The 27,997-nt window shown below is 37.6% G+C and overlaps 1 protein-coding gene across 12 annotated transcripts in view; it reads left to right on the top strand.

Annotated features, from left to right (window-relative positions):
* Positions 1-27,997, top strand: part of CTBP1 (C-terminal binding protein 1) — a 244,656-nt gene that overhangs the window by 182,565 nt on the left and 34,094 nt on the right. For 8 of the 12 annotated variants that reach the window (XM_030016178.2, XM_030016246.1, XM_030016169.1 and 5 more), the window contains one exon: positions 21,679-21,833. In XM_030016178.2, the coding sequence (XP_029872038.1) occupies positions 21,679-21,833 (155 nt within the window). Of the gene's footprint in view, positions 1-16,484; positions 16,574-18,085; positions 18,303-21,678; positions 21,834-27,997 lie in introns of those variants that run through there. The other 4 variants (XM_030016239.2, XM_030016229.2, XM_030016222.2 and 1 more) reach the window with 3 other exon arrangements.

Below are 27,997 nucleotides of genomic sequence, written 5' to 3'. Positions count from 1 at the left end.
TACAGAGGCATACAAATACACTTGGTATTTATCTCATGACTACCCTGCAGCCATCTAAAATTTAAATCTAGCATTATGTATTCAGCAGTGAGAACTATCTCCTTAGAGCAAGCAGTAAAAAAGGATTTTAAGTAGGAATTTGGAGAACAGTAAGCTGCAGGCACAACTTTTCCTTTCCTAGCAGATTTTGATCCTGCAGGATGTTGAGTTCCTCAGCTTCCAGTTGATATTGAGGGGGATTGGATTGGGCTTACAAATCCATAGGATCCTGGCTGCATCCTACATACTAAGCCCAAGTTATTACAGGATAACCTTTTGTTAAAATTTTGTCCGAAGATTGATTTGGCTCAGTACCTGTGGTTCAGGAACACGTTCTGTCACTCAGTTGAAAGAACTAGGGTTATGAGGACTCACCAAAATCATGAATCTTATTTTCTTAGTCCTGTGAATAAAGAAAGTACAAAACAGTCTATTGCATTGAGTTGGTAATTTAGAACCTGAAGTACTATGAATACTACAATTTTGCATTTGTTTTCATAACTTTGCTAGCATCTTTCCTCTGGACTTGTTTTTAAGCCTGTTAAATTGTGTTAGCAATTTTTGTGAGCTTTGTGGCTTTGTTTTCAAAAAATACATTAAAAAATCTGTTAACAAATACATAAATAGAAAATACTTTCTTATACCCACAAAGAGTCAAAGGAGAAAAAACCCCCACAAGAAACCCCCACAAGAAATTGAAAATAAAGATTGGAGTTTTTGACTGTCCTGGGGACACTATTTTAGAGGAATGATGAATTTTTCAAAGTGTGGTTTACACAATTCTAGCAGCTATTGAAATGCCCTAAAGACGTATTGGCAGGAGGGGATTTTTCTGTGCAGGAGAAAAAGGATCTCAAAAATAATCTAATTCTCTCTCAGATTTTCAAACAGAATTAGTAAAAATTCGTTTTCATTTTAGAAGACTAATTCCAAAAAGAACATTAAACAGTGATTATTTTTATAAGTAGTAAATAACCTCATCTGTTACGTCTAAGATTTCTTTGATCACAAAAGTGCATAGTGAAAGAAGCAGTCCATGAATAAGCCATGTGATACCTGGGAAAGTGCTCACATTTAATTAAGTACAATTTTAAATCAAGTTAGTTAAGCTAGTGCAAGCCTGTTTGAACTCTTGTTTAAGTGTAAACTAGGCTTATTTCACATTTGCATTAAGATATTTAGGAATCAGCAAAACCAAATCAAAATGGGGTACTTTGCAACAACTTTATATTGGGCATTTGTGTTCTAGTTTACAAGCATACTTGAGCATAAATACAACTCCTTTGTGTGGATTCGTACCGCTCTGAAAAAGTAACTTCGCTGAAGCACCTATGTTAGGAAATTAACATCCTACCTGAGAACTGAATCACCTTCTTGAAGTCTTCTTTTTTGTTTTTGTTTTGCAAGAAGTTGCCCGTTACTAAAAATCTTAGGTAAGTACTGAAGTAAAGTGAAGTGCAGAGTAGCTGACTTTCAGGGGAAATTTGGTCTAATTATTGACAGGAGAGTTGGGAAAGAGAGGGGAGCAGAGACAGCAGTGCTAGCAAATGTTCTAAGTGGCAGTGGAATGGCCCAGATGATCTTGGTGGTCTTCTCACACTTGTGAGTAGCCTCAGGAGTGATCTGGGATAATTAATTTAATTTTTCTGTGCCCAGTCCGGCTGTGCATTCAGTGCGGGTAGTGATGGTGAAGTTACCTGGGAAAGCACTCTGGGATCTGTTAGAAATGGCACCAAATTAGATTAGGATTTTGTTGTTAATGGTGCTTTGAGTAGGTGCTTGGTGGATCTTGTTTGTGTCTTGTTTTATCCCAGAGAAATGGTTTGGGAGGCAGTGTGCTTTCAGCTGTGAACTGCATTAAGGTAAATGCACTTAATAAAAAGACAACCTGTAACTTGACTGAACACAGTGCCACACAAAACATTCTGCTGCGGTTGAAGGGCTTACTTTTTTCACATTAAAAATGTACTTTCCACCATTAAAGCTCTTCCTCTTTAAACAGCAAAAAACCCCTCCAGTATATTTGAATTGGGAAGTTGTATTTCACCAGTTAGCTTGACGAGACATGCGTGCAAACAAACCAGCAAAATACTGGTAAGTGATGAGGCTGCAGCTCCACGTGCTGTGCACTGAAATACGGGGATGTTATGCTAGCACTGAGTACTCTTGCTCCTGCTGAGATATGAAGGCTTGGAGCGGAGACATGATTGCGAGCTATTTTTACTTAACAGTTGAACTTTGGAAGAGAAGTAGTAAGGGATAATTTCTTTCAGTTTGAGTTTGCACGTTGTACAACTATTAAAAACTTCAAGACGACTGTTAAGTAAAGACAGCTACTTGAAGTGCCAGATGGAAAAGAGCAAGAAAAATGCCTTCTGTTTAAAACAGAAAGGGGATTTTTGCTCGTTTTGTTTTAGGGTCTTCTCCAGTCCACACAGTTGCCGTGCTTGGCCCTCTCCAGTTCTATTTAATAGTTTGATCAATGATCTGGATGAGGGGATCGAGTGCACCCTCAGTAAGTTTGCAGGCGACACCAAGTTGGGAGGCAGGGTCGATCTGCACGAGGGTAGGAAGGCTCTACAGAGGGATCTGGACAGGCTGGATCGATGGGCTGAGGCCAATTGTATGAGGTTCAACAAGGCCGAGTGCCGGGTCCTGCACTTGGGTCACAACAACCCCACGCAGCGCTACAGGCTTGGGGAAGAGTGGCTGGAAAGCTGCCCGGTGGAAAAGGACCTGGGGGTGCTGGTCGGCAGCCGGCTGAATATGAGCCGGCAGTGTGCCCAGGTGGCCCAGAAGGCCAACGGCATCCTGGCCTGTATCAGAACTAGTGTGGCCAGCAGGAGCAGGGCAGTGATCGTCCCCCTGTACTCGGCACTGGTGAGGCCGCACCTCGAGTACTGTGTTCAGTTTTGGGCCCCTCACTGCAGGAAAGACATTGAGGTGCTGGAGCGTGTCCAGAGAAGGGCAACAAAGCTGGTGAGGGGTCTAGAGCACAAGTCTTATGAGGAGTGGCTGAGGGAACTGGGTCTGTTCAGCCTGGAGGAAAGGAGGCTGAGGGGAGACCTTATCGCTCTCTACAAATACCTGAAAGGGGGTTGTAGTGAGGTGGGTACTGGTCTCTTCTGTCAGGTGGCTGGAGATAGGACGAGAGGAAATGGCCTCAAGTTGCGGCAAGGGAGATTTAGGTTGGATATTAGGAAAAATTTCTTTACTGAAAGGGTTGTCAGGCATTGGAACAGGCTGCCCAGGGAAGTGGTTGAGTCACCATCCCTGGAGGTATTTAAAAGACATGTAGATGTGGTGCTTGGGGACATGGTTTAGCGGTGGGCTTGGCAGTGCTAGGTTTATGGTTGGACTCGATGATCTTAAGGGTCTTTTCCAACCTAAACAATTCTATGATTCTTCTGTGTTGCAGTTTCTGTTACGGGCCCCATTCACGTATTAGATTCATGGCAAGATGCATTTCTCTCTTGTTAATTGTATGACAGAATGCAGGCTTCAAACGACGTCTTTGTCATGTGGTATCAGGTGTGCATCACAGCATCGGGCTGCATTGCTGAAATCGGGATGGTACTTTTTTTAGTTGCTACTTTCATTGTCCAGTAAGTGCTCTTACGGACATTGCAAACATTTCTGCTATTCTAGAAATGCACTGGCTTTTTCAAAAGCTGTCATGGTTTGTGAAATATGATACTGGCTGTTTGGTTTGGATGTGAGACCCCTTGATTCATTCTTTTGCAGAGTAGTTGATCATCTTATGTCCATTTTATATGGATTTAGTTCAAAGTCTATGTTAGTTTATACATAACTTGGAATAATTGGAAAATGTGAAAAATGTGGAGTATTCTTAAGTTGGCTAAAATTTTAAAAGGGCGTCTTTTCCTGCCGGCATCTGGAAGTCAGCCAGGTGAAAGTTAACATTCCCACAATACCTTTTCTGTGGGATAATGGGCAAGTTCAGGGCAGCATTCTTTCTTTCATTTATATAAACAGACTGTGCTGGCCAAGGCTATGGGAGAAGTGTTGTTGAACATGGAATTGTTGCTGTTTGCCCTCCCAGTTGTTGTTCTGTTGACAATGATTTATTTTTTTTTTATTTCATTATTGTTCTCCTGTTTATATTTAAATAACATGGAGTCTTCTGCTCTGTTACCATTTAGGATCTTGCCCAAGGCAGTGCTGTATGAAAAATCAATGCACTCTACGGGTGATTTCATACGTGGTAGTAAAATGATGTAGCTAGTATAAAACTAACTTTCAGAAGCTTCCAAAAAGTAGAAAGGTGTTTGTAGAACAGTAGAGTCTCTTTGACAATAGATGAAAAGAGGTGAAGGTCTGAGAAGCTGAACTGACCTTCTGTCTTACTCAGCTTTGCCACTCCTGGTCCTTCCAAATCATAGCAGGAATAAACTGTCAGGGAAGCATGGAGCTGGGTGTGCAGGTACTGTCCGCTTTGTGGCTGGCTGACAGCTTTCAGTTGCTGCTGCTGTTTTGAGTAGGGGTAATTTTTATAATACTAAAGATGGGTAGGAATTTATTAAAATACATTTTTCCCCATCAGAATTCATATCTTTGTACTTTAAGAGCTGCTGAACAGTTTTGCGTACTGCAGAGGTTATCATGAAGTGCATAACTTCTACATAGAGTTTTATCGATCGGGACTATTCAGTGTGTCTGAAGTGTATGTGTAGATATTTAAAATTTTTCTTTCTGAGGATCCCAAACAAGAATTTAGTGTGTACTGCCTCAAAGTAGTAGTTTATACATGAAGAACTCTTGCAGAAATCGTGGCCTCTCCACCCAGATGAGTTATCATTTTTCAGCTTCTACAAAAACTGCAGTAATGCTGGGTCAGTTAGGTGTGGCCAACTTTAGGTGAAGGTTGGGGAAAGGTAGCGAGAAGCATCAAGAATTTCAGAGATGCTAAATATTTACAGTTTTCTTGGGCTTTGATATAAACACTGTTCTTATTAAAAAATCATCTTAGTGACTGAAGAGCTTTTCAGCTTAGGTATTTTCTACCAGAAATTTTTTTTTTTTTTTTTTTTGCCTTTAAATGGCAAAGCTTTTCCTACAAAATGCATGGGTTTTGTTATTGATGCTTGTTTAAAAGGGCAGCAAACAACTGTCACATCTAAAAATTCAGTTCTTAGTGAATTCTGAATTGACAGAGGAAGAAAGTCTGGTGAAACCCTTAATCTTTCATGCTATCTGGATAAGCTGGAACGTGGCCATATACTTACTCCCTTTCATCCACTGATGTCAGAGGTCCCTACACAGACTGAAGCTAGTAAATGAACCTAAAAATCATTTTATGTAAACTTTGCATTTTTCCATGCAGTGTGAAGGCCCATTGTCATGTAATCTGTATGTTTACATAAATGTGAAGTCAGTAGGATGGGTACGGGCACTTGTAATTTTCTGTTCTCTATTCATGCAGAATGCAGCAAAATAATAAAACTCAAATGCACTGAAATGCATTAATGGTGGGATTTCCAACTTCCAGTTCTGTGACCATAATTTTTCATTTGTTTTAAACCTCTTAATGACTTTTAAGAACTAAATAGGAGGAAAAGCACTGTTGCTTACTTGATAAAATAAAGACGTATTAAGAAACAGAAATTTATTGTCCTGTCTTCAGTTTGTATTCATTTAGAACACAGGTTTTATGGAGCTTTTAGTTGGAGATTATTTAGTTCTCTAGGTTTTAAAGAACAAATACTCTAACTGCTGGTTTTATTGCATGTAAATGTCAGTATCGTGGAACCGGCTATATTTAGGTCTGTAGCATTCTTTTCTATTCAATATTTCTAAGCTTCCTTGCTTGAAATGAGTCTATTTTTACCACATACAAATGCATACATGTGTGGAACATATATGCCATGATTTTGTGTATCAACTTCTAACGCATTTTTTTACTGTAGTACACAAAGTGGTAGCATCTTTTTATCGATTGTGAAGTTGAAATCGCTCATACGCATACAAAATTTTAATTACATCACATACGTATATGCACATTATGTGAGCCACTTGTGTGCAGATATATATCTGCTCATTCCTAATGCGCTTGATTTTGCAACTAACACTCAAATAGTGGGCTACCTTACTCTGCAAGCAGCTCTGCTGACAGATTGCAGAACGTCAGTCCAACTCTGTGTAAATGAGGAGCAAAGCAAGACCTTCTTAGTTAAAGACAAAAAATAAAATCCTAATGAAAGATGTGCCCTGAATAGTAACTTGAGCTTTCATGTCTACCAACTGTGAAACCTCCATAAGAATTGCTACTATTGTACGAATGTTCCCTCCTTCTTAATAGAGGTGTTCTGTATCCTGTTTTTCTTGCTGACTAGAGAATGACAGCTTTTAGAAGTATTGTAATGATGAAGTGCCATTAGCTGTATACCATTCGCATCTTAAATTGCATCCTTTGTTGTGTTCTTTCCTGTTCTTGTAAAATAGTTGGTTATGGTCAGGATCTTGATTTCCAGCACTTCTGCTTTCTTTTTATTTTCTTGTTTTGCAGGTTATTCATTTTTTTGTTGAATTATATGTATTTCTGTGATCAGTTGGCATGGAAACATGGCTCCTTTATAGGCCAGTTGCTTTTAGCATTAATTTGCAGGTACTTGTTTTTGAATGTGAAAATGGAAACCATTTATGTTCTTCATCATTCCCCATCATTAATACTTGCGTGCTTTCTGATGCAATGTAAATTATCTTTCCTTCTGTCTTAGAGGGGAAAATGTACTCTTGTTTTAAAGGGCGGGGGGGGGGGGGGAGGATAATACTCTGCTGCGTCATATACACTGTATTAAGAAGACAGTACTTTGTATAAAAATTATTTTTATACATATAACTCGACAGAATTAGTGAAACAAAGATTAACACCGAATCTTAGTTTAAGCCCAGAAAGTATGTAACACTTTTCAGTAATGGAAAGTCACACCACTCAATTTCTTTTTTATTAATGTATTTATTGATGTTACAGTTCCTTTTTTTATTTGAAGAGCACCCTTTTTTCTTGTAGGGATTTGCTGAATTTCACTTGAAAATGTTAGAGATTTGATCAGTACTGACAGAAGTGTGGGAATACTTTCATTGGTATTTGTGACTTTAGTTAGTGGAGTTTGCAGTTTCTGAAATACCTCAATAGTGGCAGAAGTGAACTTCTAGATGTTTTTATAATTACTGCAGCAGTATTCATGGTGACATGATGGTATGCTGTAGCGACTGCTGCTTGGAGAAAAACAAGTAGCATTATTACACGTCTTCATCATGAAGAATAGTTAGACTATTAGTGTTTGTTCACTTTTATAGAAAATTGAAACTGTATCTGAATACATACTATTTTAAGTATAGATAACTAGGTACCTAATTTAAGCCCTGCTATAAGCAGGTGCAGACTGTCTGCTCTCGGTGTAGTTGCTTTCAGGTTCTTTAGGATGAGATTCAATCTCATTCTAATTCCTAATAGCTACAGACCATTGTCTGAAGAGCTTTATACAGATTGGATATGCAGAATAAAAATAAGGTTTGAATTAATTTACTTTGGCTCATACTTCTCCATCCCGTTCCAGACTTCAAACACTTTGTTTCACTAAGCATTTCATAGGGAGCATGCAAAACAAACAAATTCACTTGATACTGCTCATAACTCCCTTTTACATATTTAATAAACAGTCAGTTCATCTGGCCTATTTGAGTGTATTGCTGCACTGCTTTTTCTTTATTCCTTAAGTTAAGTGTACGCAGTTCAATTTAAAAAGCATAAGTCTATGCAGGATTTGACAAATCTCAGTGAAAGAACTACAGATCTGCAGATTAGGAATACATTGTTCATGCCACTAGTCCTATTTTATGAATTTCATGGTATTACTCAGCAACTATGTGGCTCATTCCCTCTGGACAGTTTAAAAAAAAAAAACAAACAGAAAACAAAACAAACAAAACCCTATAGGTGTAAACCCCATGTTTTCACATTTAATATTGTCTTTAAATAACTTCAGTGGAAAAAGAAATGGTTTGCTTCATATCAAACTCTTCTACTGAAACTGTTCAGAGCCTCCTTGTAGTTACTTGCAAGTGGTTTTCTCGGAGATTGAGAGTTTAGTACAGAAGATGAGGGCTTTTTGTCTTGCTTTCAACAGCTTACAGATCAGATTTTTACTAACCATGATGCAGCTGTGAAAAGAAGTTAGGCCGTGCCACTTCCTGTGTGACAGTATCTCATCATACACACAGAATAAAACCATTTCTCGCCTCTCCCCGCCCCCTCCATTCTCTCATAAACAAATGGGTCTGTTAACAGAGAATAGTGAAAAATAAATGGATGCTACCCTCTTATCATCTCAATGTGCTTGTCAGAGTAACTGGAGACAAGATGCACTTCTGTGGCTGTTGTAAACTACTTTTTTTTTCCTCCCCATCGTTCCCTGAAGTGCCTAATGGCACTCCTGGTGCAGGAAGGGCAGCAGTGAGAACCATGTTGGGCGAAAAAAAAACCCACTATAATTGACTTAATCCCCAAACTGAATTGTAACTTTTCTGGCTTAGATTGATCTCTTCTTTCATGTTCTCTCTGGAACTAAATTTTCAGTAATCAGCATAGCCTTTTTCTACATAGTTCTAATTCTTTAACCAAATTGTTTTCTGTGGTTGGTGTTCTGCAGCACTCAAAACTCATTAGTTCTGACCGACGGCAAAACAGCAGTTCACACAGCACTTGCCAGTTGTGTTGTTTTGTGATAAGGTGGCCCCCAAAATTCAGGACAAAGTGAATAAGTTAAGTATACTTGCTGTTGCATGATCCCTGCTCTCCTACAGTGTTGGAGGAGAGCGTCTTTCTCGAATTCATTTGTCCACAGGTTGGGTACAGTACTCATTGAAATCAAAGGTTTCCCTTCTGTTGGGGAGCTCTCCCATATTCTGCTGTGGGTGCTTGCCAGACCTCTCAGAGAATTAAGCTACTAATTGTGGTGTTCTTTAAATATTTTTGACATAAAAGTTTAATTACCTTTATATGAAGTAGTTAACATGGTTTAAGGAATATTTAGTACTGCTCAAGTTGAGTATTTTATCTAAGTGTTCTGGAAAGTACCTATAGAACAAGTATGAAAAGAAATGGATGAAAACATAGACGGTGTCAGAATGTCACTGGAAGAATTTTATATCCTTAAAGGAAAAAAATGACTAAAACTTTTACTAGCTGTGCAGTTTTCAGTAACTCAGTTCATTTTGCAAGTCATTTGGCTGCTGTGAGATTGTGGTAGGCATTGTATAAAGTTAGAAAACAACAAAGTTATTTGTCTGCAAGGTAATATTGCAATAAAAAGTGTCTTAATGATATTTTGTTAAGAAGTTGATCTGTTGCAACTTGCTGCAATATAGTCACTAGGATTCAAAACTTGGAAAGGAGCTTTCTGATGAGAATACTGGTGGGAAGCCTGGATGCTATCGGTATTCTTAACTTTGAGTAGCACCTCAGAAAAGCCGCCAAGGGTCACATTTCACAATGTATTGTAGTGGTGTAGACTTTTAAGAAATAATGCTAATTAATTATTTTTCAAAAAATATGAGAACACACAGGTGGAGTTGCCTCTTAAAGCACTCTAGCTCTTTGACCAGCACCAGCTTATTCACTATTTGTATGTACCTTATTTTAATCTGGTTTACAGTGCAGACCTAATAAATGACCCTCTGGGCTACTCATGGATGTAGAATTCTCACAACAGAGAGTTATTTTCCGGATTTCATTTGCTATTCTCAGAACTCATTTCTTCTCTTCCTTTTGTCACTGGGATGACAGTCCTGACCCAGGAGGGGTAGAAAGAATGAAAAGATTGATCTGAAGAAGATATTGCAAGAGCTACAATTTCCTCTGAAAGTTGAACACCTGCACTAATTTGGTTTGCTTTACATCCATAGAATAGGGAAAATAATGTGTTATGAAGACCTGTTGCTCTGTTGTTGTTTCTTGATCTCAAGAGCAAGGATTAGCTTCCATGACATTCTGGAAAATAGTCATAATGCTTTCTTGGTTTCTGGGAGTTATCCGATAGCTGTTGTCTTGCACTGGGCAAGCACTAAGCTGTCATTTCCTCCCATTTTTTCAGAAATTACAGCCAGCAGGAAGCAGTTAGACTTGCTTTCCAGTATCTTTCTCTATGCCGTGTCCATTTTCTGAACAACAGAATTAGTTTCAAGGTATGCTTTGTGTTTACTTGCATGAGGTTGATGATCCTTTGATTATCTTTGGGTGATAAACTTCCAAGTAATTTGATTTTTTTCCTGTGGCTGTCTGCTTTTAGAGATATAATGCTCCTGCATGGCTTTCAGCATGCTGCTGTTTATCCTGCTACTGACATCCCTCCTGTTTCTAGTTTCAGAAAATGTAGAAAACCCATAGAGTAAGGTTTCTTATTTTGGAAATTCTTTATTGCATCTAATACATTGGTCTGGTTTCCATTCAAATTGCTTCTCAATCTGTTGTCAATCTATATTTTGTTTTGAAAGGAAGTTGCTGGGGTCCGTTTTTTATAACTGTCCGTTTTTCACAAACTGTAACGCTGCAGAAGTCTGAGGCTGTCACTGTGAGAGGGGGAGATGACATTTGTGTGACGCACATATGTGCCGTGGGCAGATTTTGTAAATGTCTCTGCCTGCAGATCGGGGGACACAGGAGCTGTAACAAGTTTATTTTTTTAAGATAAAGCATACATGGAAAAGGCTAGAATAAAACTACAAACTGACATCTTAACTTCATTTGCTGAGAAATGTAATAGTGAATTCATTTTCCAAAATACAGTGCTCAATCAAACCAAGAATATACAGTTGGAGGGATAACCTGTTAAGAAATGTTACCTGTGTGAAGAATGAAGGGTAGCCCTTTGCCTTAAGATTTTGTAACTCTTAATAATGGAGTCAATAATTCCTTTTATAATACTTTCTTGCAACTGATGTTTTTAGCACCAATAAATGTTTTATGCAATTTACAGAGATAGGACATGATTTGTGACAAAGTAGACAAAGCATTTTTATGCATGTGAATAGACCATTTTCAAGCTGAAAGTGGTTAAACTACAGAGACTAAAAGAAACATTATAAAGCCTAGTGAAAAAATGCAAATATGGGTCATTTTTAAACACTTCTGACTTTTCACCAGTTCAGTGGAAACAACTTAAAGCGTTCAAAAACCTTCTCTAAACCCCTTTAGTATGTGGTATGTGTGGGAAGAAATACTTTGCTTCTCTCATCAAGTCATGGGAATAACTCCTGATTTTAACTGTGTTTTTCAGTACAGCCTTAACTGTAATACTGGGACCAGAGCCTTTGTAATTGAAACTCAAAACTCTACTTGAAGAAAAGCTCAGTAGAACAGCTCTCTTACATCATACACTTTTATTATATTATGATTAAATGTAACATGATAATATAAACCCAGCTTTTGCCTTAAACTGCCTGTTTTATTTGGCACTTCAACTGTTGTTACTGGCCCGTTCTCAGTGAGCTTGTCATTTTTATACATCCTGTTTGCTTACCTTCAAAATGAACATCTTTTCAGAAAATCCTATTTATTAAAGCTTGGTTTGACTGCAGAGGACCCTGGATGGGAGGTGCAGGACTTTGATTTCGGTATGCTCCAGACTTTCTCATTTTTACAAAACTGTTCTCTAGTTTGTAATCTTCATCAACCATTTTCTTAATATTGACAGAGAACAGCAGAGGTCAGTGGCTGTGGGAGGAACTGAAAAGGGAGAGAGAGAAAAAAGAGCTTTAAGGAGCCCTTTGCACTGGTTCAGTATTTGTCAGAGTTGCTTTGGTTTTTCAGAAGAACATAATGGAGTGTAACTCAAAAGGGAGTTTTATTATCCTCGTTTACCAGAAACCTTAATACTCTGTTGAATTATTCCTTTCGAATTATGCTAGTCTTAAAAGTCTGGGGTGGTTTTTTTTTTTTTTGACTGTAAGGATTGCTGACATGTATAGCACCATGATGTTCAGCTGAGAGAATGGTGAATCACGTTAGATGCTTTCCCAACATGAAAAACCAGAAAGTTATGTTACAAGGAAAGTGGAGAGCTCAGTGGTCAATATGTAAAATTGAACAGTACTCCTGTACTGTTATTTTTAGTGTCATTTGACTGTGTTCTGCTGACCTTAAAAAAAAAAAAAAAAAAAAAAAAAATTAAACCCTGTGAAACTAATTTGATTATCCAAGGCCCCACACTTGCTTATCTAAGACTTTTTGATAAGGAAAATAAGGAGTGCCCCAGGTAATAGTTTAACGTTCTTGGGTCAAAGTACAGGTGTGCTGTTAAAGAAATTGCTTTCAGTGTTTGGGATCAGAATAAAGGAAGCCTTTGATGTTGGCTCTGCTCGGGTTATTGGGTTTCTTTCTCTGAGACAGCATCCTGTACAACATCTAAAATAAGGGAAAAGAAGCGCAGAGAGTAGTCATTAGGACAGGCAACATTCAGAAATTATATTCTGGAATAAATCCTTGGCAGTGTCTTTAAAATATAATGTGAAATTAATACTCTGAAAGTGGTTGTATTGACAATGCTAAAAAGTGGTATTTTTTTCCCAAAGCATACTTACAGCTCAGACAGTGGTTTAAAAAAAACCAAAAAAACCCCGAACCTGCTGGAATAAAATAACTTGCTGTAGGAGAAACATTTTTGGAGGAGAGAAAAAAAGTAACTGTTTTCTTCATTTTTCCTTCATAGTTCGAATACATAATATTTTACAGCAGGCAAATCAAGAGTTTTTCCTTGAGGGTATTACATTTTAAATTAACGTTATATGGCTCTTCAGCTTTTATCAAAGTCACAGCCAAGATGCCAGTTCTGATAACATGATTTAAAAAAGAAAAAGCAGTGCTTGTGTGCTTTTTTTATATTGAATACATGGGTAAAAGAGCAAGGATAAGGGCCATGGATGTACTTCAATTCACATGGCAGTAGCACAGCCCTGTTTCACCAACCTGTTCTATAGGCTTGTGTTCTGTATCCTAAATATTGTCCTCAGAATCTCCAGGACTGCTTCTTCTGTGGAAAGTGTTTTAGTAAGTCTTGGCATGATCTGTATTGTTACTGGAATGGCTTGGGAAGTTAATCATTCTGCTCCTATTACAGTTGTTGAAGCAGATTGTTTTTCCAGTTCCTGTCAGCAGGAGTTTTCTGGGGGTTTTTTTGGTTTTTTTTTTTTTTAAAGTCACACCCACCAACCTATAAAGTTTATGGGCTGAAATATAAGCTCAGTTTATTTTAAACTAGAGTTTGGGTGTGTGTTAAGGTGGGTTCCCCCCTGCGGAGTTGCCATTATCAGCCTAGTCCATGGTCACTGTCTTGTGAAATGATGAAAGTGGATGTATACCCAGCATATGGTGCGTTGTGGGAATGCCTTTGATGCAGACTTGATTCATGCATTCAGTCTGTATTGTAGAGACACCGCCCCATCAGTAACTGGGAAATTGATGTCCATAGTTAGTTATGGGTAAACGTGGCTGCTGGAGTGTTGGAATTGTCAAGTTCTTTGATTCTTAATTTGTAGGTACTGTCCTGAGCTTCACTGCGGTGATTCCTGTAAGTTATCAAGTAGTTTGTGGTTTTCACCACAGCGTGCGGGCAGGGGCATTTTGCAGTCACTGTAAAACTCGTGGGATAAGTAGCAAAAGTTGGCAGCCTTAGCCAGAATTTCTCTGAAGCTGGGATTAATGGGAGTGTACTCAGCTAGGGCAGCTCTAGCACCACTGATTTATTTATCCCCCCACCCCCCCCTTTACTTATTACTTAATAAAGCTAAAAATGCTTGAAACAGTGAAGTATTTGCTGTGGACAGGAACTGAAATGCTGGATATCCAGGGAAAGCTCAGTCCTTTAAAATGTTTTGCCTTTCTCTGGGGTTTGCTTTCATGTATCTGCTACTTGAAAACAGTGCTTCTGCAACGTTGTGTTTTGTGTATGTTTTATTGCTGATACTTACGCTTTCTTGTTTTAGTACTTGATATAGTTGTTACTGAATATTGTCGTTTGATTTGCTTTTTAAATGGTGATAGACAATTAAAACATTTTACAGTAACGCATTATGCTATTACTGCTTGCTCATTTGACGTTAAATAGGTGTGATTCATATTGTTTTCATTCTTATTTTGAAAAGTATTAGTTAAGATAAGGCATATCGTTATAGCATGCTCTGAATATGTAATTTGAGTAATTTTTTGACAGATGTGAAATACTTCCAGTTTTCATGTGGATGTTTGAAGTACATGTATAATAATAGAAAATGTTGCCAGATTATTTTGTTTCCCCTTAACAGAACTTTATTTCTGATCATAGGCTTTCAAGATGCGCCTTGCAAGACCTTTGGTTTTTTGTACCCTGACAAGCATTTAGGATTTTGTGTGCATACTAACAGATGTTAGACAACTAACAGCAAAATTACTAGAGGTTTAAAAAAGACTGGTTAGGGATCACTATTGAAAAACACAACAGAAATCCATATGCTCACAGTTATCGGACTACTAGCTGAGAATGGCAAGTTTACTTGCTATATGAATATGGAAAAGTAATGAGGAATCGTGACTCTCAGGTTCCAGTAACAGCAGGAAAATGTAGGATTTTCTAAATAGAAATCATTGACTTATTGTGTTTCAATTGTACCAAAAGGGAAAATCACATAAGGTAGTTGTCTCAAAATACTCTGTGTTGAGGCCTTTGTGTTGTGTGCTGTAGCAATTGCTTGGATACCCAGGCTCATTTCTCACAGGTGGTAAAATAATGATGTGATGTGTGCATAAATCTGAGTACCGTGGAAGTCTGTGGACCAGGGTGGTAATTACATAGCGGTACTGTTGGTTATATATTTTGTGTAAGGGAATGAGCAGTGAATGTCCTGGAGAATGGCTGGGTGTATTTCAGTCTTCGCAATTAGCAGGAGGATATAAGTGGGTGTGACTGCTCTGCACATCATTGGGTCAACACAGCGCCGGAAACCACTTTTATTTTTCTTGGTCTCCTGCAAATTAAAAAGAAAAGAAGGAAGATGACTTGTTTTTACTGAGTTTGGGTAAATAAAAAGCATAGACCGCAACGGTATTCATCAGCTGTGCTCTTCCAGTAAAGTTTCGGTGTGCTTAGAATTAACCTCTGAGCTCTGTAGACTTCAATAGAGACTGCACATATGCCTTAAGTGAAGCTTATGCTTAGTTTTCTGTTGTATGTAAGTGAAGTGTGAATGTATGTGAAGTCCAGATCTTGTTCCTTTGAAAATCGATTTGGGATTGTTCCTATTCATTTCAATAAGACTTGCAGCAGGTTCCTAAAACCTTAGGAAGCATAGTTAGAAACATTAAATGAGAAAAGAAAAGAATGAAATTCAATTTAATCTGCTAAGTAATTCAGGCTTCTGAGGGTAGCTGTCACCTTTTTGTATGTGCCTCTTGTTGGTGTTCTTTATTTAAAAATATTCTCCCCTCTCTCCCCTGCAATCCCACATCCCAGATCATGGGAGATTGCATTCTGCTCATATTGAAGTTGGTGGCCAAAGGTGTTGGCTCTGATTCTGGTGGAATCAGGAGATTTTTACGTTGCATATTCAGCATCTAAATATGCTGAATATCAAAATACCGAAGGCCGGTAAGCACTCTTTTTTTTTTCTTGCATCCATTTACTGATCCATGTACCTGCATTGTATTTTAAAGTTTATTTCTACTTGACTGCCTTTAGAGTTTTGCTCTACCTTGAATCTAAATGTCACTTGAGGTCATGGTGCACAAAACAAAGTCCGGTACTTAAAAATGCATGATGTGTCAGGAACCTTAAAATATTTTTTTAAAGTATGGCGTTTCTAGGAATTTTAATAGTGCATATTGGCAAATCTAATTCATAACAGCTTCTATGTTCGTCTTATGAGTGGGATATTTTTTGTTTGTTTTGACAACTCGTTCTTTACTTGAATTAATATTAGCATTTATTTTTAAAAATATGTAAATTTTTTGAGGGCTTATGGTAAATAAGTGACAGCTTTCACTTTATTTACAGCCTAGGTAAGAATATAAAGTAAAGGTAAATGCCACAGGGGATTAGTCTCATGTTACATGTGCAAGATTGTAAATTAGTTGAATGTCCAACCTGTCATTTTCAGGTCTTGTTTTTGTAAATATTGATTAGATTTTTCAGTAGTTTGCATTTTGTTAAAAACTTAAATCACTTTGATGTTTCACAGTGCGTAAAGGAAGTTTTCTAGGGCAAACTCTTTTAAAAGGACATTGTCAAGGGAGTTTTCCTGCTCATTTAATCTTTGCACTTGTAAGCATCCCCAGAAACATGAAAATGAAAACTCTCCTTTGCCAGGCTGCTGTCCTCCATTTCATGTGCATATTGGTTTGTCATTATAGGGTTACTGATAAGTGTTATGCTTTTTGGCATTGATGTATTTTTCAGAAAAAAGAATTGAAGCATTTGTTTTGAAAAAAGAAAAACACATTTAAAGAATTACATGGACTTTGCAAACAGATTTAAGAAAATGAAAGGTAGGTCAAATTTTGGGCCTACAAACCTGACAATGTCCTTTACTTTTAACATGTGTGCCTTATTTGATACATTCCTGATCCTAATGATGTTATATTAATCAGCGGCAGAAAAAATGTGAAAATGACATTGTTAATAATCATTAATCTTAATAGCTTACCTTGTTGCATTTTGGTATGTTTTCTAATGTCAGCAAACGGTCACAGCCTACTTTGAGATCTATGTTACTTGTGCAACGCGATCACCTTAGTTACTGTCAGTTCATAACATAAAAGGTTGCTTTACAAAAGGTTTAGAACACATCATAACAGCCTAGAGTATGTCAGGGAGAACTTTCTTATCCTCCGGTTGTGAGTATGCCTAATGATATCGGCTTCAACTCTCCCCATTGGAGTGTAGCACACAAAGATGCACCTTTGTTTCAGGAGCGACAGGAGGGAGGTGTGGGTAGGATTTGGGAGCGGGGAGGAAACCAGCCTGCTTTAGGTAGCTCTTCTTCTTTCCAGTTTAAAAATTACGTCTTGCGCTAAGGTTGGTCTGATAATTTGTAAGTTCCTGTGCTGCCAGAGGTATAGAGGTAATAATTCACAACCCTGCCTCTCCTGTTTTAGTTACAAAGCTGGATGATAAATTCATTAATCTTCTTGTTTGCAAGACCCACAATGAGTTGAAATGCTTGTGCATGGGACTGGCCTCTTGTTGGGTTCTGTAGCTGAAAGCTGCTTTTTAAATTTCCAAGATTTTTTTCCATAAAAGCTGGGCTAGAATAAGGTTTTGATTCTTTTTTTCTAAGAGCAGCTAGTCCAGGTTGCAGCTCTGAAAAGGCACTCTTCTGTTAGCCGCATGGCAAGTAGCTGCTACATATGGACAACTGCTTTGTCTGTGTGTGTGTGTGCCCATTATACCTGGTACTATTTTAGAGAAATTCCAGCAGTCAGTGGCGTGGTGGCTGTTACTGGGGCAAGAGCTTCACCACCAGATTATTTCCATATTGGAGGGGAAAAAAAACCCCCAAACTAATAGCTGGATTAGAGCTGTCATGGGAAACATTTTTTTTTTTTTTTCCTTAAATACATTTAGATAACCTTAAGGGCCTGACTTATACCTAACAAAACCAGCAAGTTCAGAGTTAAGGCTTCTCACTCCATCTCCAGTACTCACTGGAGTGCTTGGCTCTCCCGCACGAGTGGTATTGGAGATCACACACTATCCTCAGATCCCTGCTCACCTAGGCAAAACGTTTGCCGCCTGAGTGGTGCCGACTGTTCCAGGTACGTCTATTTACAATACACCTGCTGTCCTGCGCAAGCTGCCCTGCGCGTCTTAACAGTCCGCTGGTTTCCCTGGTATGTTAATGGCCGGTGGCAGCACAGCAGGTGTGGTGGAAAGCCAGCAGCGAAAGGGGGAAGGGTACAGATGCAGTGAGAAGCTTTAACTTTGAGTTTCCTGGCTTCTGTGAGCACAAGTCAGACCCTTAATGTTGTTTTAATGTATTGTTTGTGTTTAATTTTTAGTAAAAATTTGAACACCATCCAGGCTACAGAGGTTGCAGTGGATAAGAAGTTTAAAAGCTTTGGTTCAAGATTACAGGAGGCTGCAAGAAAAATTAAAGACATGGAAATGAGGATCGAATGACAGGCTGCTATTTTGCCTCAGAATACTGAAGATTGTAAAGCATTGAGAAATCGAATTCATGACCCTGGAAATCAAGCTCAGATTAAGAAATGTCAGGTTGGTAGGGGTTCCTGAAAGTCTCAAGTTAGGATAAACTGAGATTGTTTTCCCATAACAAAGGTTCTAGGATGTGGGGGTGGATGGTATAATTTTTGTTATCTGTGTTATGTGAAATGCTATACCATATACTTAAATAAGCCAGCTAAGTGAAATTGTTGTTTTTTTTTTTTTAATTAGTTTCACATTTGTGGTGTCGAATGTCACTTTTGACCGGTTTACAGTTATTCCTCCCTGGCACCAAGTTGCATGAATTACTGTTAATGCAGGCATGGAAAATACTGCTCTTAAATACACATTGCTTTATCCTGCTACTCCAAGGGTCTGCTGCAAAGCCAAACACATGGTGCAGTATGACATTTCTAGATAAGAAACAGGCAGAACATATCTAAATGGTGGAAGAAGTAGTTTTTTGTTCAAAGGATTCTGATTCATAGTGAAACTGTGTCTTTCCAAATGTAAACTTTTAAATAGTGACTGCCACTGTGATTAAGTTACTGTAAGTTTACTTAAGTGTTGAGTTATTGTCTGCGATTCAGTGATATGGCATTTAGACAGAAAGATTGTGCAACAGGAAGTCTATGCTGAAGTTCAAAAAGGATTTTGGCAAGCGAAGGTCTGTAGGGTTTTCGTGGTCAAGGTCACTGGATGTATTTGAGTTCTGGGGACTCTTGAAGTCTGAGATTCTCTCTGGGAGGGTTTATCCTTCTAGTTGTTTTTCTGACTTTTGTTTCTGTGCTTTGGAGCTTGGTTTGGCATGTCGCTTAGCACCAACATTAGACACAAATAACTTGGTTGAAATCAATAGATACACTGGCATGAGGGGAAAACCAGACCACACCTTTATGTATTTCAGAGAAATCATTGTTTTAAAGGGTTGTGTTTTGTGATACTGTATTTCATGTTTTTCTGAGATAGCTCTAGCCAGAAAAGTGTTTCTTAAAAGTGACAGTTTTTACTTCTGTAATCTGTCCAGACTATATGTACTCTTTCATTGACAAAGGTGCTTTAGCTGTAGCTCTAAGGGAATCATCTGTACCATATTTTTCCTCATTCATCTTCAACAACTTTAGTATCAAAGTTGTGTTTTCTTTTTTTAATTTTATTTTAGCTAGCATTCAGACTTGTTGTTGAAATCCTGGGTTTGCTGGACTGACAATTGAGATGATGACCATAACATTTCACTTGTAAAATGAGCGCAGTTATTCGATGCAATATGAATAGGACTTGCAATGTCATTTTTACATTTGTTTCAAGACATAATTGCATTTTATTAATGCTATTACATATACTATTTGGAAAGAATCATGAACAAGTCTATAACGTGCTTTATTCTAGGGTGTTTCTAAGTAAATTTAACGTGGGTTTTTATAATTAAATTCCCATTAAAGGATAGTAATTATTCTCTGGATAACTATGTAGCTTTACATTGTGTATTCATGTAGTGTTTGTGTCCTGTACCACATTATTAGTGTGTGGCTTATTTACTAAAAGTGACTGTATGAAGGTTATGTGCCCGTTCCTGGTTCAAACAGGTAACAATAGTAAATTAGCAAGATGCATGATTTTTAAAAAATGGTATTAAAAAGGCTTCCATTTAATTTGGGTGGCTCGATATTACTGAAAGAATCTGTGTACCAGAAGTATTTTTAAGCATGTCTATCACAGTAGAGGTTAGGAATTTAGGTTTTACAACAGAGAACAGTTTTCATGGGTGTTATACCCATGGAAAACTTCTGGTGAATACTTTTCACGTCTGAATGCCTGTCTGCTGTGGTGAGAGTACTGCAGAGTCAGTCCATTGGCATCATCAGTTGTTGGGAGATGCTGGGACTAGTACAGAAAAGAACCAAATGTAGTGACTCTTCTTCTATCTTCTTCAAGTGTAAAAACTGTTTGAATAGGTAAAGAACTTAAATGCCAGATTGTAGTAGAGCTGGCCTATCATTATGACTTGGTTAGGGGTGGACGTGAAATTTATGGGTGCAGGCTGGACAGTGGAGACTATGAGGGTAACAGTCTCTTTAGCAGTACTCCTTCAGTCCCGGACCTGAGCTTGGTCCCAGTGGGGAAGCAATATGCTGCTTCTGTTGACTTGTGAAAATCTCTTTTCCCAGCAGCTGTTTTTCTTCACCAGGTATCTTGTACATCTGGGATTCTACTGATTTTTCCATCCACTTAGAATGCGGATGACAGTCTTTCAGGGCTTGCTTTTTGACACAGGCTGGGACTTTAGATGCAGGGATTGCTTACAGAAGGTAGCTGGGGATCTTCAGTCTTTTGCATTAATGTTGGACTAACTTGTATTATCAAGCAATAAGCAATGTTTTTAAATTCACACTGCATACAAAAAATATCTAGCCTGCTTCACTTTGGAGTGTTTAAAGCTATTTTAAAAGCGGAAAAATATAATGTATTTTATTCTTGGTTTTGCGTTTCCTTATCTCTTCAGGAAGTCCCTTTTTTTCCACCCATGCTTAACTACTTTTGTGTAAATGTAATGGTTTAATATTATTCCCTTGAGTACTTTTGTATATTTATAGCATCTATACTGTTAAAAAGATGCTCTCTAAATATCTTGTTTTAATGATTACTTTTCATTTTAAGTCTCCATAAAGAGGATATAAATGAAGCCTGCACTTTCAACTGATTTTCCTTCCCCCAGACATTTAATGTGTATTTCTTTGTCGCTCTATGATGTTCCAGGCATGATGTCCATTTAGGGAGGGACATTTTTTGTTCATATTTTATAAGTTTTCAATGGTGGATTAAGTATGATGTGTGTGTTTGACTAAGCTACACAGAATTGTTTTGTCTAAGCACACCTACATAGATCAGCAATTAGCCTGTACACTTGTATATTGGATCTTCAATAAATTCAAAATTTTGCTGTTGTAGGCTTTTTTCCAGTTAAATTTTAGTCTTAGCAGACCATCATCATATATGTAAATTGATGTAAATCAAATTCTCACTGAGTTGCTTATGATATTCCATAAGCTATACTCTTACAAGCCTGGACAAGATATTTCTCACTCTAGGGCTCACAAAGGTGTGGAATCCAATCAAAACATAAACCTTGGATAAGACTGCACAGACACTTCTTAATAGTGCAGTAAGGATGTATCTTTAAAAAACAAATATACTGTTCCCTTAATGGGTTTATCCATCTTCCATTGTTCAGCCTCCTGAACCTCCATGGCATTTTTTCTTAGGTCTTCTGTGTTTGGTTGATTGCTGACTGTAAACTTGTTCCTGTTTTACTAGCTTCAGTCCTTGAAATCTTTTTCTGCCATCAGAATAAACAGACTAGCTATAATCTATTTTTATTATTACATTTACATGGCTTGAATAACAAGTCTTCTCTGTTTCCTTGTAGGCATTCGACCTCCGATCATGAATGGGCCCATGCACCCGCGCCCTTTGGTAGCGTTGCTGGATGGCAGGGATTGTACAGTAGAAATGCCTATTCTGAAGGATGTAGCCACGGTGGCATTTTGTGATGCTCAGTCTACACAAGAAATTCACGAAAAGGTAATATTTAGAGGTATAATTAAAGTGGTTTAGAAAATGCAAATATGTTCATGATTATGAATAGATACAGTGTTGTGTTAGCTATGGCAATGTGTTTAGCTATTGCATTTTAGTTAATGGTCGATTACCTTAGTGAGTGAGTTACTGGTCATTTCCAATAAATGATGAAACATGATGATGAAACAAAGATGAAAATACCTGTGTTGAATTATGCTTTTGTGCAGTATATCTTTGGCTGGATGTTATCCGTGTGCTTACCTGCTGAATTAGATTGATGGAGAGCGTTAGCTGTGGGAAAGTTGTATTATTACATGATATTTTGAAATGCTTCTTGGAAGCACTGTTGCTCAGCCTTCAGCTGGAAAGCTGAATTTCGGTATTGGACTGGCCACGTGAGGAACTTTCAAGCTTTTCTGTTTAGCCAAGGAATTGTACAAATCAGGTTAGGAGGCCTTGTGCACTGACAGTTGACACTACAGAAGAGTTTTGAAATAAATGCTAACACAAAACTTAATTTAGAAAATTAATTTTTAAAAGTATTCTAATTGTATGTTATTCCAGAAGTTTGCAGCCTTCTGGAGTTTTGGGAGCTGTAAAACAAGTAGTTCTTAATGTTGTCAAAGGTTTTCTCATTTTCTTAGAAGGATACCCATTTTTCGTGATTATAGGCAAGGCAGCCAGCTGGCCCATACACCTACATTTTCTCTTCAGTGACTTCTTTCAGCATGAAGGCCTCTTGTCTAGCCCAAATCCTCGCTGGTCCCTAGACAGCAATAGAACCTTTTCACATCCATATTTCTGTAGAGGTAGAATTAATTTTGGTGAAGTTTTTGGCTAGCAGAGTAAGGCTCAAATGCCAGATACTCCTTCACCTGATAAAGGATGAAACCAGGCCTTACAGCTTCTGTGGAGGTGAAAAAATGTAGTAAGTATGACAGCAGAGGAGGAGCCAAGTGCAGAGGAGGGTGTTCAGGGGGCCCTTCCACAGGAATTTATTTTCTTCTACTCCAGCAAAGATCCATGATAGATAAGTACAGGTCCAAGTATTAACTTAAAGGCTTGTTAGCTAAGTGTCTGTATCCACTTTGTGTGTGTAGTACCATATACTGCTGGGTGTGATTCAGGTGTTAAGGAGTTTTGTCAGCTGAAGTGAATTGCACCGGTATTCTTGTTTCTCTACAGATACCTTGTTAGACTTGTCCTACACTAATTATAGCAGCCCTTGGGTTTGTGACAGGTTTTCAGAAGCTTTGCACTATCTTGAATTCATAACTGGTTTAATTGTTTATTTACTTTTCATGTTCTTGTAATATATAACATTGTTAAACATTTTAAAGTTGCTGTATGTGATGAAAGATTTAATCTTTTCTTTGATGACTTTCTTACAAAGCCAGCTACTTGAAAATAATACCAATACTAACTTCCTTGCTGTTATCAGGTGAATAAATCAAGTTTTCTGTAGTCCATTTCATGTTAACTTCTTCCTGGTGAGAACCCATCGACCAAATATTCAGCTTGTTATTTCTTAGGAAAAATATTTTTATTCTGAAAAAAACCCATTTTCATTGTTAAAACTTCGAAAATTTGTAAGTGGCAGATTTTTTTTTCCTTGTGTTTTTTTCTTTTTTAAACAATAAGGAGAAGACTGAAGAGTTGTATGCTCTATCAACACAGCAAACTAGAACTGCCGATTCTCATGGTTCAGGCAAACACAAGAGATGACCCCTCTCTGAAGCCCTATGTGTAGTTCTTGGTGGATATCTCTGTAGACTTTCAGGTTTCCTGTCCTACCCTTCTGCCCCTCTCCGCGCACAGGAATAGGCTGATATTCAAGGTTGTTCTCTGCCATATCAGTACTAGCTTAATAGCACTACCTTGTTTTGTTCAGCTGTGTTTTAGATACCATAAAATTCTTATGTGAATAGGAAAATGGAAAAAAATAAAATTGTTCCTACTAGGAAATAATCTGCATTCCAAACACCCTTTTTCTCAGTTGGCTGCATGTTTCTCTCAGGACAGTTAAAACTATTCTTTTTAGATGGTTATTGAATTGTAAGCTAGATTCAGAGTTGGCAATATTATAGTTCTGATCTCGTGTCTTTTTTTAATGTGTTTATACTGTCATATAGAAAACCATCTTTACAGTGGATGGTCAACAGGATAGCATAAATACCTGAACTTGATTTTTGTTGTGACATTCTATTTTAAAACATTAAGATTTTAGCAAAACCTAATGCTAATTTCAACCTTGTCTTTAACATCTGTTGAAAAAGACCAGTGTTTTTTCTGTGCGGTATTGTGGCAGTGAATGAGAACCTAAAAGTAACTAACTGGAGAACAAATGCAAAGTAGCAAAAACTTCTCTATCTTCATTGGTAATTGGAGATGCATAGGAATGGTTACTGTTATTTTGGGTTTTTTTAATTAAAAAAAAAGCTTAATTTGTAAGGTTCAAGGACAATAATAATCTAAGTATAATACTTTATTTTTTTAATTTAGAGAAATATTCAACCCAAGCTTTTTTCTCTCAATTCCCTTTTAACTTTTTATATATTGAGAATTAAAATGTGATATAATGCCTTATTTCTGTGTATTTCTTTTTAATCACGTTGAAAAGTTGCTTTAATCTTAACTGTTTTCCTTTCTCACACCACTGTCAGAAGTTTAATACATGAAATAGGTGGATTCCATTTACAAGGACTACATAATGTGGAGAATAAGTAATATAAATGCTGTTTCACTTTTTTTAGTAGATAATAGCAGTCTGCTTTTCAGGTGAACACTGTAACATTGGCAGCTGCACCACCTGTGTAGTTTTATGCTTTGATTACTGAAATCAACATCATTTACTTCTGATGCATCAAGACTGGGGAATTCCTGTGTGACATGATTGCCTTGCCTTAGAAACACTCAATATTTTCTGTTAGCAGTGGGGTGTAGTAAATGAACTTTTCAGATCTTGGGACTGAAAGTCAGTGTGTGTATCTCAAATTGTAACTTTGAAAAAGCATTTAAATAACTGATGAGTAACACAGGTAATCTGTTGTTGATCTTCACAAGAGCGTTATGTTTAGTGGATTATAGTAAAGCTTGCATTCTTTGCTTTTTATTGTACCAACATAATTCATTCTCAGTGAACTCAGTAATGTATCTGGAAAAAATATTTTCACTAGCTACCAGTACACTGCCATAATACAAATTTTCACTAGTCAAAGGATGATGCAGTCCTAAAACATTTGGGTTTGCAAAGTACCACTGTTCTGCCAGATAATAAATCTCTGCAATAAAAATCACAAACCTTAATTCATTATCATATTGTTGTATTACTTCATCATAGACTAAGAGATCACTTTTATGAAGTGTTGAGCGCTGTTCACTTCCATGTAAAAACTGTTCACTGTTCATCTGCAGTGAAAAGTGGCTATTTTCCACACATCCTTAGAGTTATAGTAGAGAAATACCTGTATTTTAGTACTGCTTGTATAATACCTTATTTGGGAATGGTGCTTTACTAAATATAAAATTGTTTTCAGGAAAAGTTTTAAAATTAGAAGTTGCATATTTAAAGCAGTATCTAAAATGTTCATGTATTTATGAATGCACATTGCTGGCCATACTAAATGATGTCGTCCTGTTAATTAAAATACAGATTTTGATAATGGATGTTAATTTGCAAAAGACGGTTCCCCATTGTGAACGAAGAGATGACTGAAAATCAAGAAAAGGTTTAGTGTTGAAAAGAACTTGCTGAAAGCAGAAGGTGAAATTTAGTTTTTCTTTCATATTTCTTGTCATTAACAAAAGGTACTGAATCTGATAGGGTAGTAGATACAGATACATTCATATAGTCTGAAGTTGCAGGAGGCAGGCCAGAGACTGGGAGATTTAGGATGGGATTTGAAAGAGGTGATTGGCGTTGTTTCATACACACAGATGGGTGGTTGTAGATGAATGTAATGAAAAAAAAAGACATGAACTGAGAGTCAGATGAGGAGGAAAGGAGTGAAAGACTACAAAGGAATGGCTAGGAAAGTTAAGAGCTGGTATGAAGTCAGCTTGCGCAGTTGCGGAGCCTTGATCACAGGGGTGTGAGGAGTCGGCGTTTGAGGAGTAAACATTTTGGAATGCGGAGAAGGGATTTCTGCTGGTCACAAGAAGGTTTCAGAGAGAGGATGATGGTTTAAAACGCTGTCTTTTAAGATGGCTAGACAACAAAGGAAGTAGAGTGGAAAAGGGGAATTTGTAGTAGTTTGTGAGACAGCAAAGCACAAGCTAGATATTTTTTCATAGAGAAGCAAGTAGGCTGAGAGACTTTAACACATACAGAAAGGAAGGAAAAGAAATGAGGATTTGAATGCTGTTTGTATATAGGGACAAAAGCACGACATTAGCAAACACTATTACACCTTACTATGTGTGTTAATTAAAGAAAGTTTTCTCCAAATTGGGTAATGCCTGAGTTGCAGTTCTGTAGCAATTCCCTTATGTCAAAGAGTTAATTTGTCATTCTCTTTTTATGGCTGAGGAGATTGAAGTATGGAAAAGAGGTAACTTGTTTAAGGTCACAAGTAAATAGTAACGTGTATTAAAACTCTGCTTCATCTCAGGTCAAAGCATTCATTCCCCGTGCCACTGCTTTGGAAGGCAATTTGGGTGACTGAGATATGTTTCCTTCCTTTTGAAAATCAGGCTGTCGGTACTTAAGTGAATACTGACATTTACTGAGAGTGACCCAAGGTTTTGAAATAACTTTGTAGTTAGAGGACAGTTATTACATTTCTACAGAATGTGTAAGGTTTTGCTGATTTCTTGTTTTGTTTTTTTCCCCACCCGCCCTAGAAAAAGTAGTGTGTTTTCAAGCCAGTCTGAAGGCTGCAATTTATATGTTTATGCTTTGACTCCTAAGTTCATTTCATTGTAGATGTTGCATATGGCTGTGTGAAGTTGAGCATTACGTTTGTCAAACTGTATCATGGGGTAACTGGGAACTGGATTCACTGCGTCCTATCAGGAAACTTCTGTCATTTAGGGTAAAAATTACTTTAAGATTTTGGTGGTTAAATTTCTCTCTTAATAGAGATTGCATTGCTGTCAATGAAAGTTACTCACTGTGTTTAAATTGTTTTTATTTTGCAGTTAATCGTGTAAATCGGTCTTTTCAGTAACCATCTCACACTGCCTCCAAATGTACATGGTGTTTTGGTTTGTTCTGCCAAAAATATAGATGCTCATCCAAAAAAATTATTTAAAAATAATTAGCTTGTTTCCATCCTCATTCCAGGTCAACTTGCTTTTTTCACTGTCTTATGCTCTGTTGTCTCTCCCCCTCTTTTTCCCAAATCCCTCTTCCTTTCACTGCTATTCACGGTTTACTGCTTTTCCTGGCTCCTTGGCAGCCTACCCAGCACTTCTGATTTCTGCTCCTTCCTTCTACTTCTGTACCTTCAAAGGCATCACAGACTTAAGCATACCCTTGAGGTCTTTGTGTTGCCTAAGATTTTTTTTTTAGTCTCTGGGCTTCCTGACTTCTGCTGTATATTCTGTAACATGGAGTGCGCTGTGTATCTCCAAAGGGCTAAACATAAACATAATATGCAAGATCTGGTAATAGACATCTTGGCCAAGCAGAGAGAAAATAAAGTCATCCTTGCAACCCAAATGAAAAAGACAGGAAGCACAGCTGATTAGAAATGATCTTTAAAGCAAAACATACAGGCTGGAAAGAAGTCAAGAGTTTGTTTGAAGCAGTGTACTTTTTCTCATTCTCTCTTCCTTTAATTATGTGGTTTCCTACATCTTTCTCAAGTCAGCTAGAAGAAAAAAATGGGTGTGTTTTTGACTGGATTTACTGCTTCATGTAGCTACCCAGCTCACCAGAACATTAAAGGGAGTAGGCTACTTGGTTGGAAGCGGGAAAGTAGTCTGTCTGGTAAACCCTATGCTCCAGCCTTACAAGTGATTAAGTTAGAATGTATCATATCCCTTGACTCCTATTATAAAAGCACAAAATGATCATCACAGGGATACTACATTTCCGTATTTTTAGTTTAAGTTAAAAAAAAGTTAAAAGCTGAACTTCTTATTCAGTAGTGTAGGACTTGAAACTTTTCAATTGCACTTTCACATATGAATTAAATATAGAAACAGTTCCGGTCATTACAGTT

Source organism: Aquila chrysaetos, chromosome 1, assembly GCF_900496995.4.
Source record: "Aquila chrysaetos chrysaetos chromosome 1, bAquChr1.4, whole genome shotgun sequence".
NCBI classification, from domain to species: Eukaryota; Metazoa; Chordata; class Aves; order Accipitriformes; family Accipitridae; genus Aquila; species Aquila chrysaetos.
Note: the sequence above shows the minus strand (reverse complement) of the source record. Positions and strands in the feature narration are given on the sequence as shown.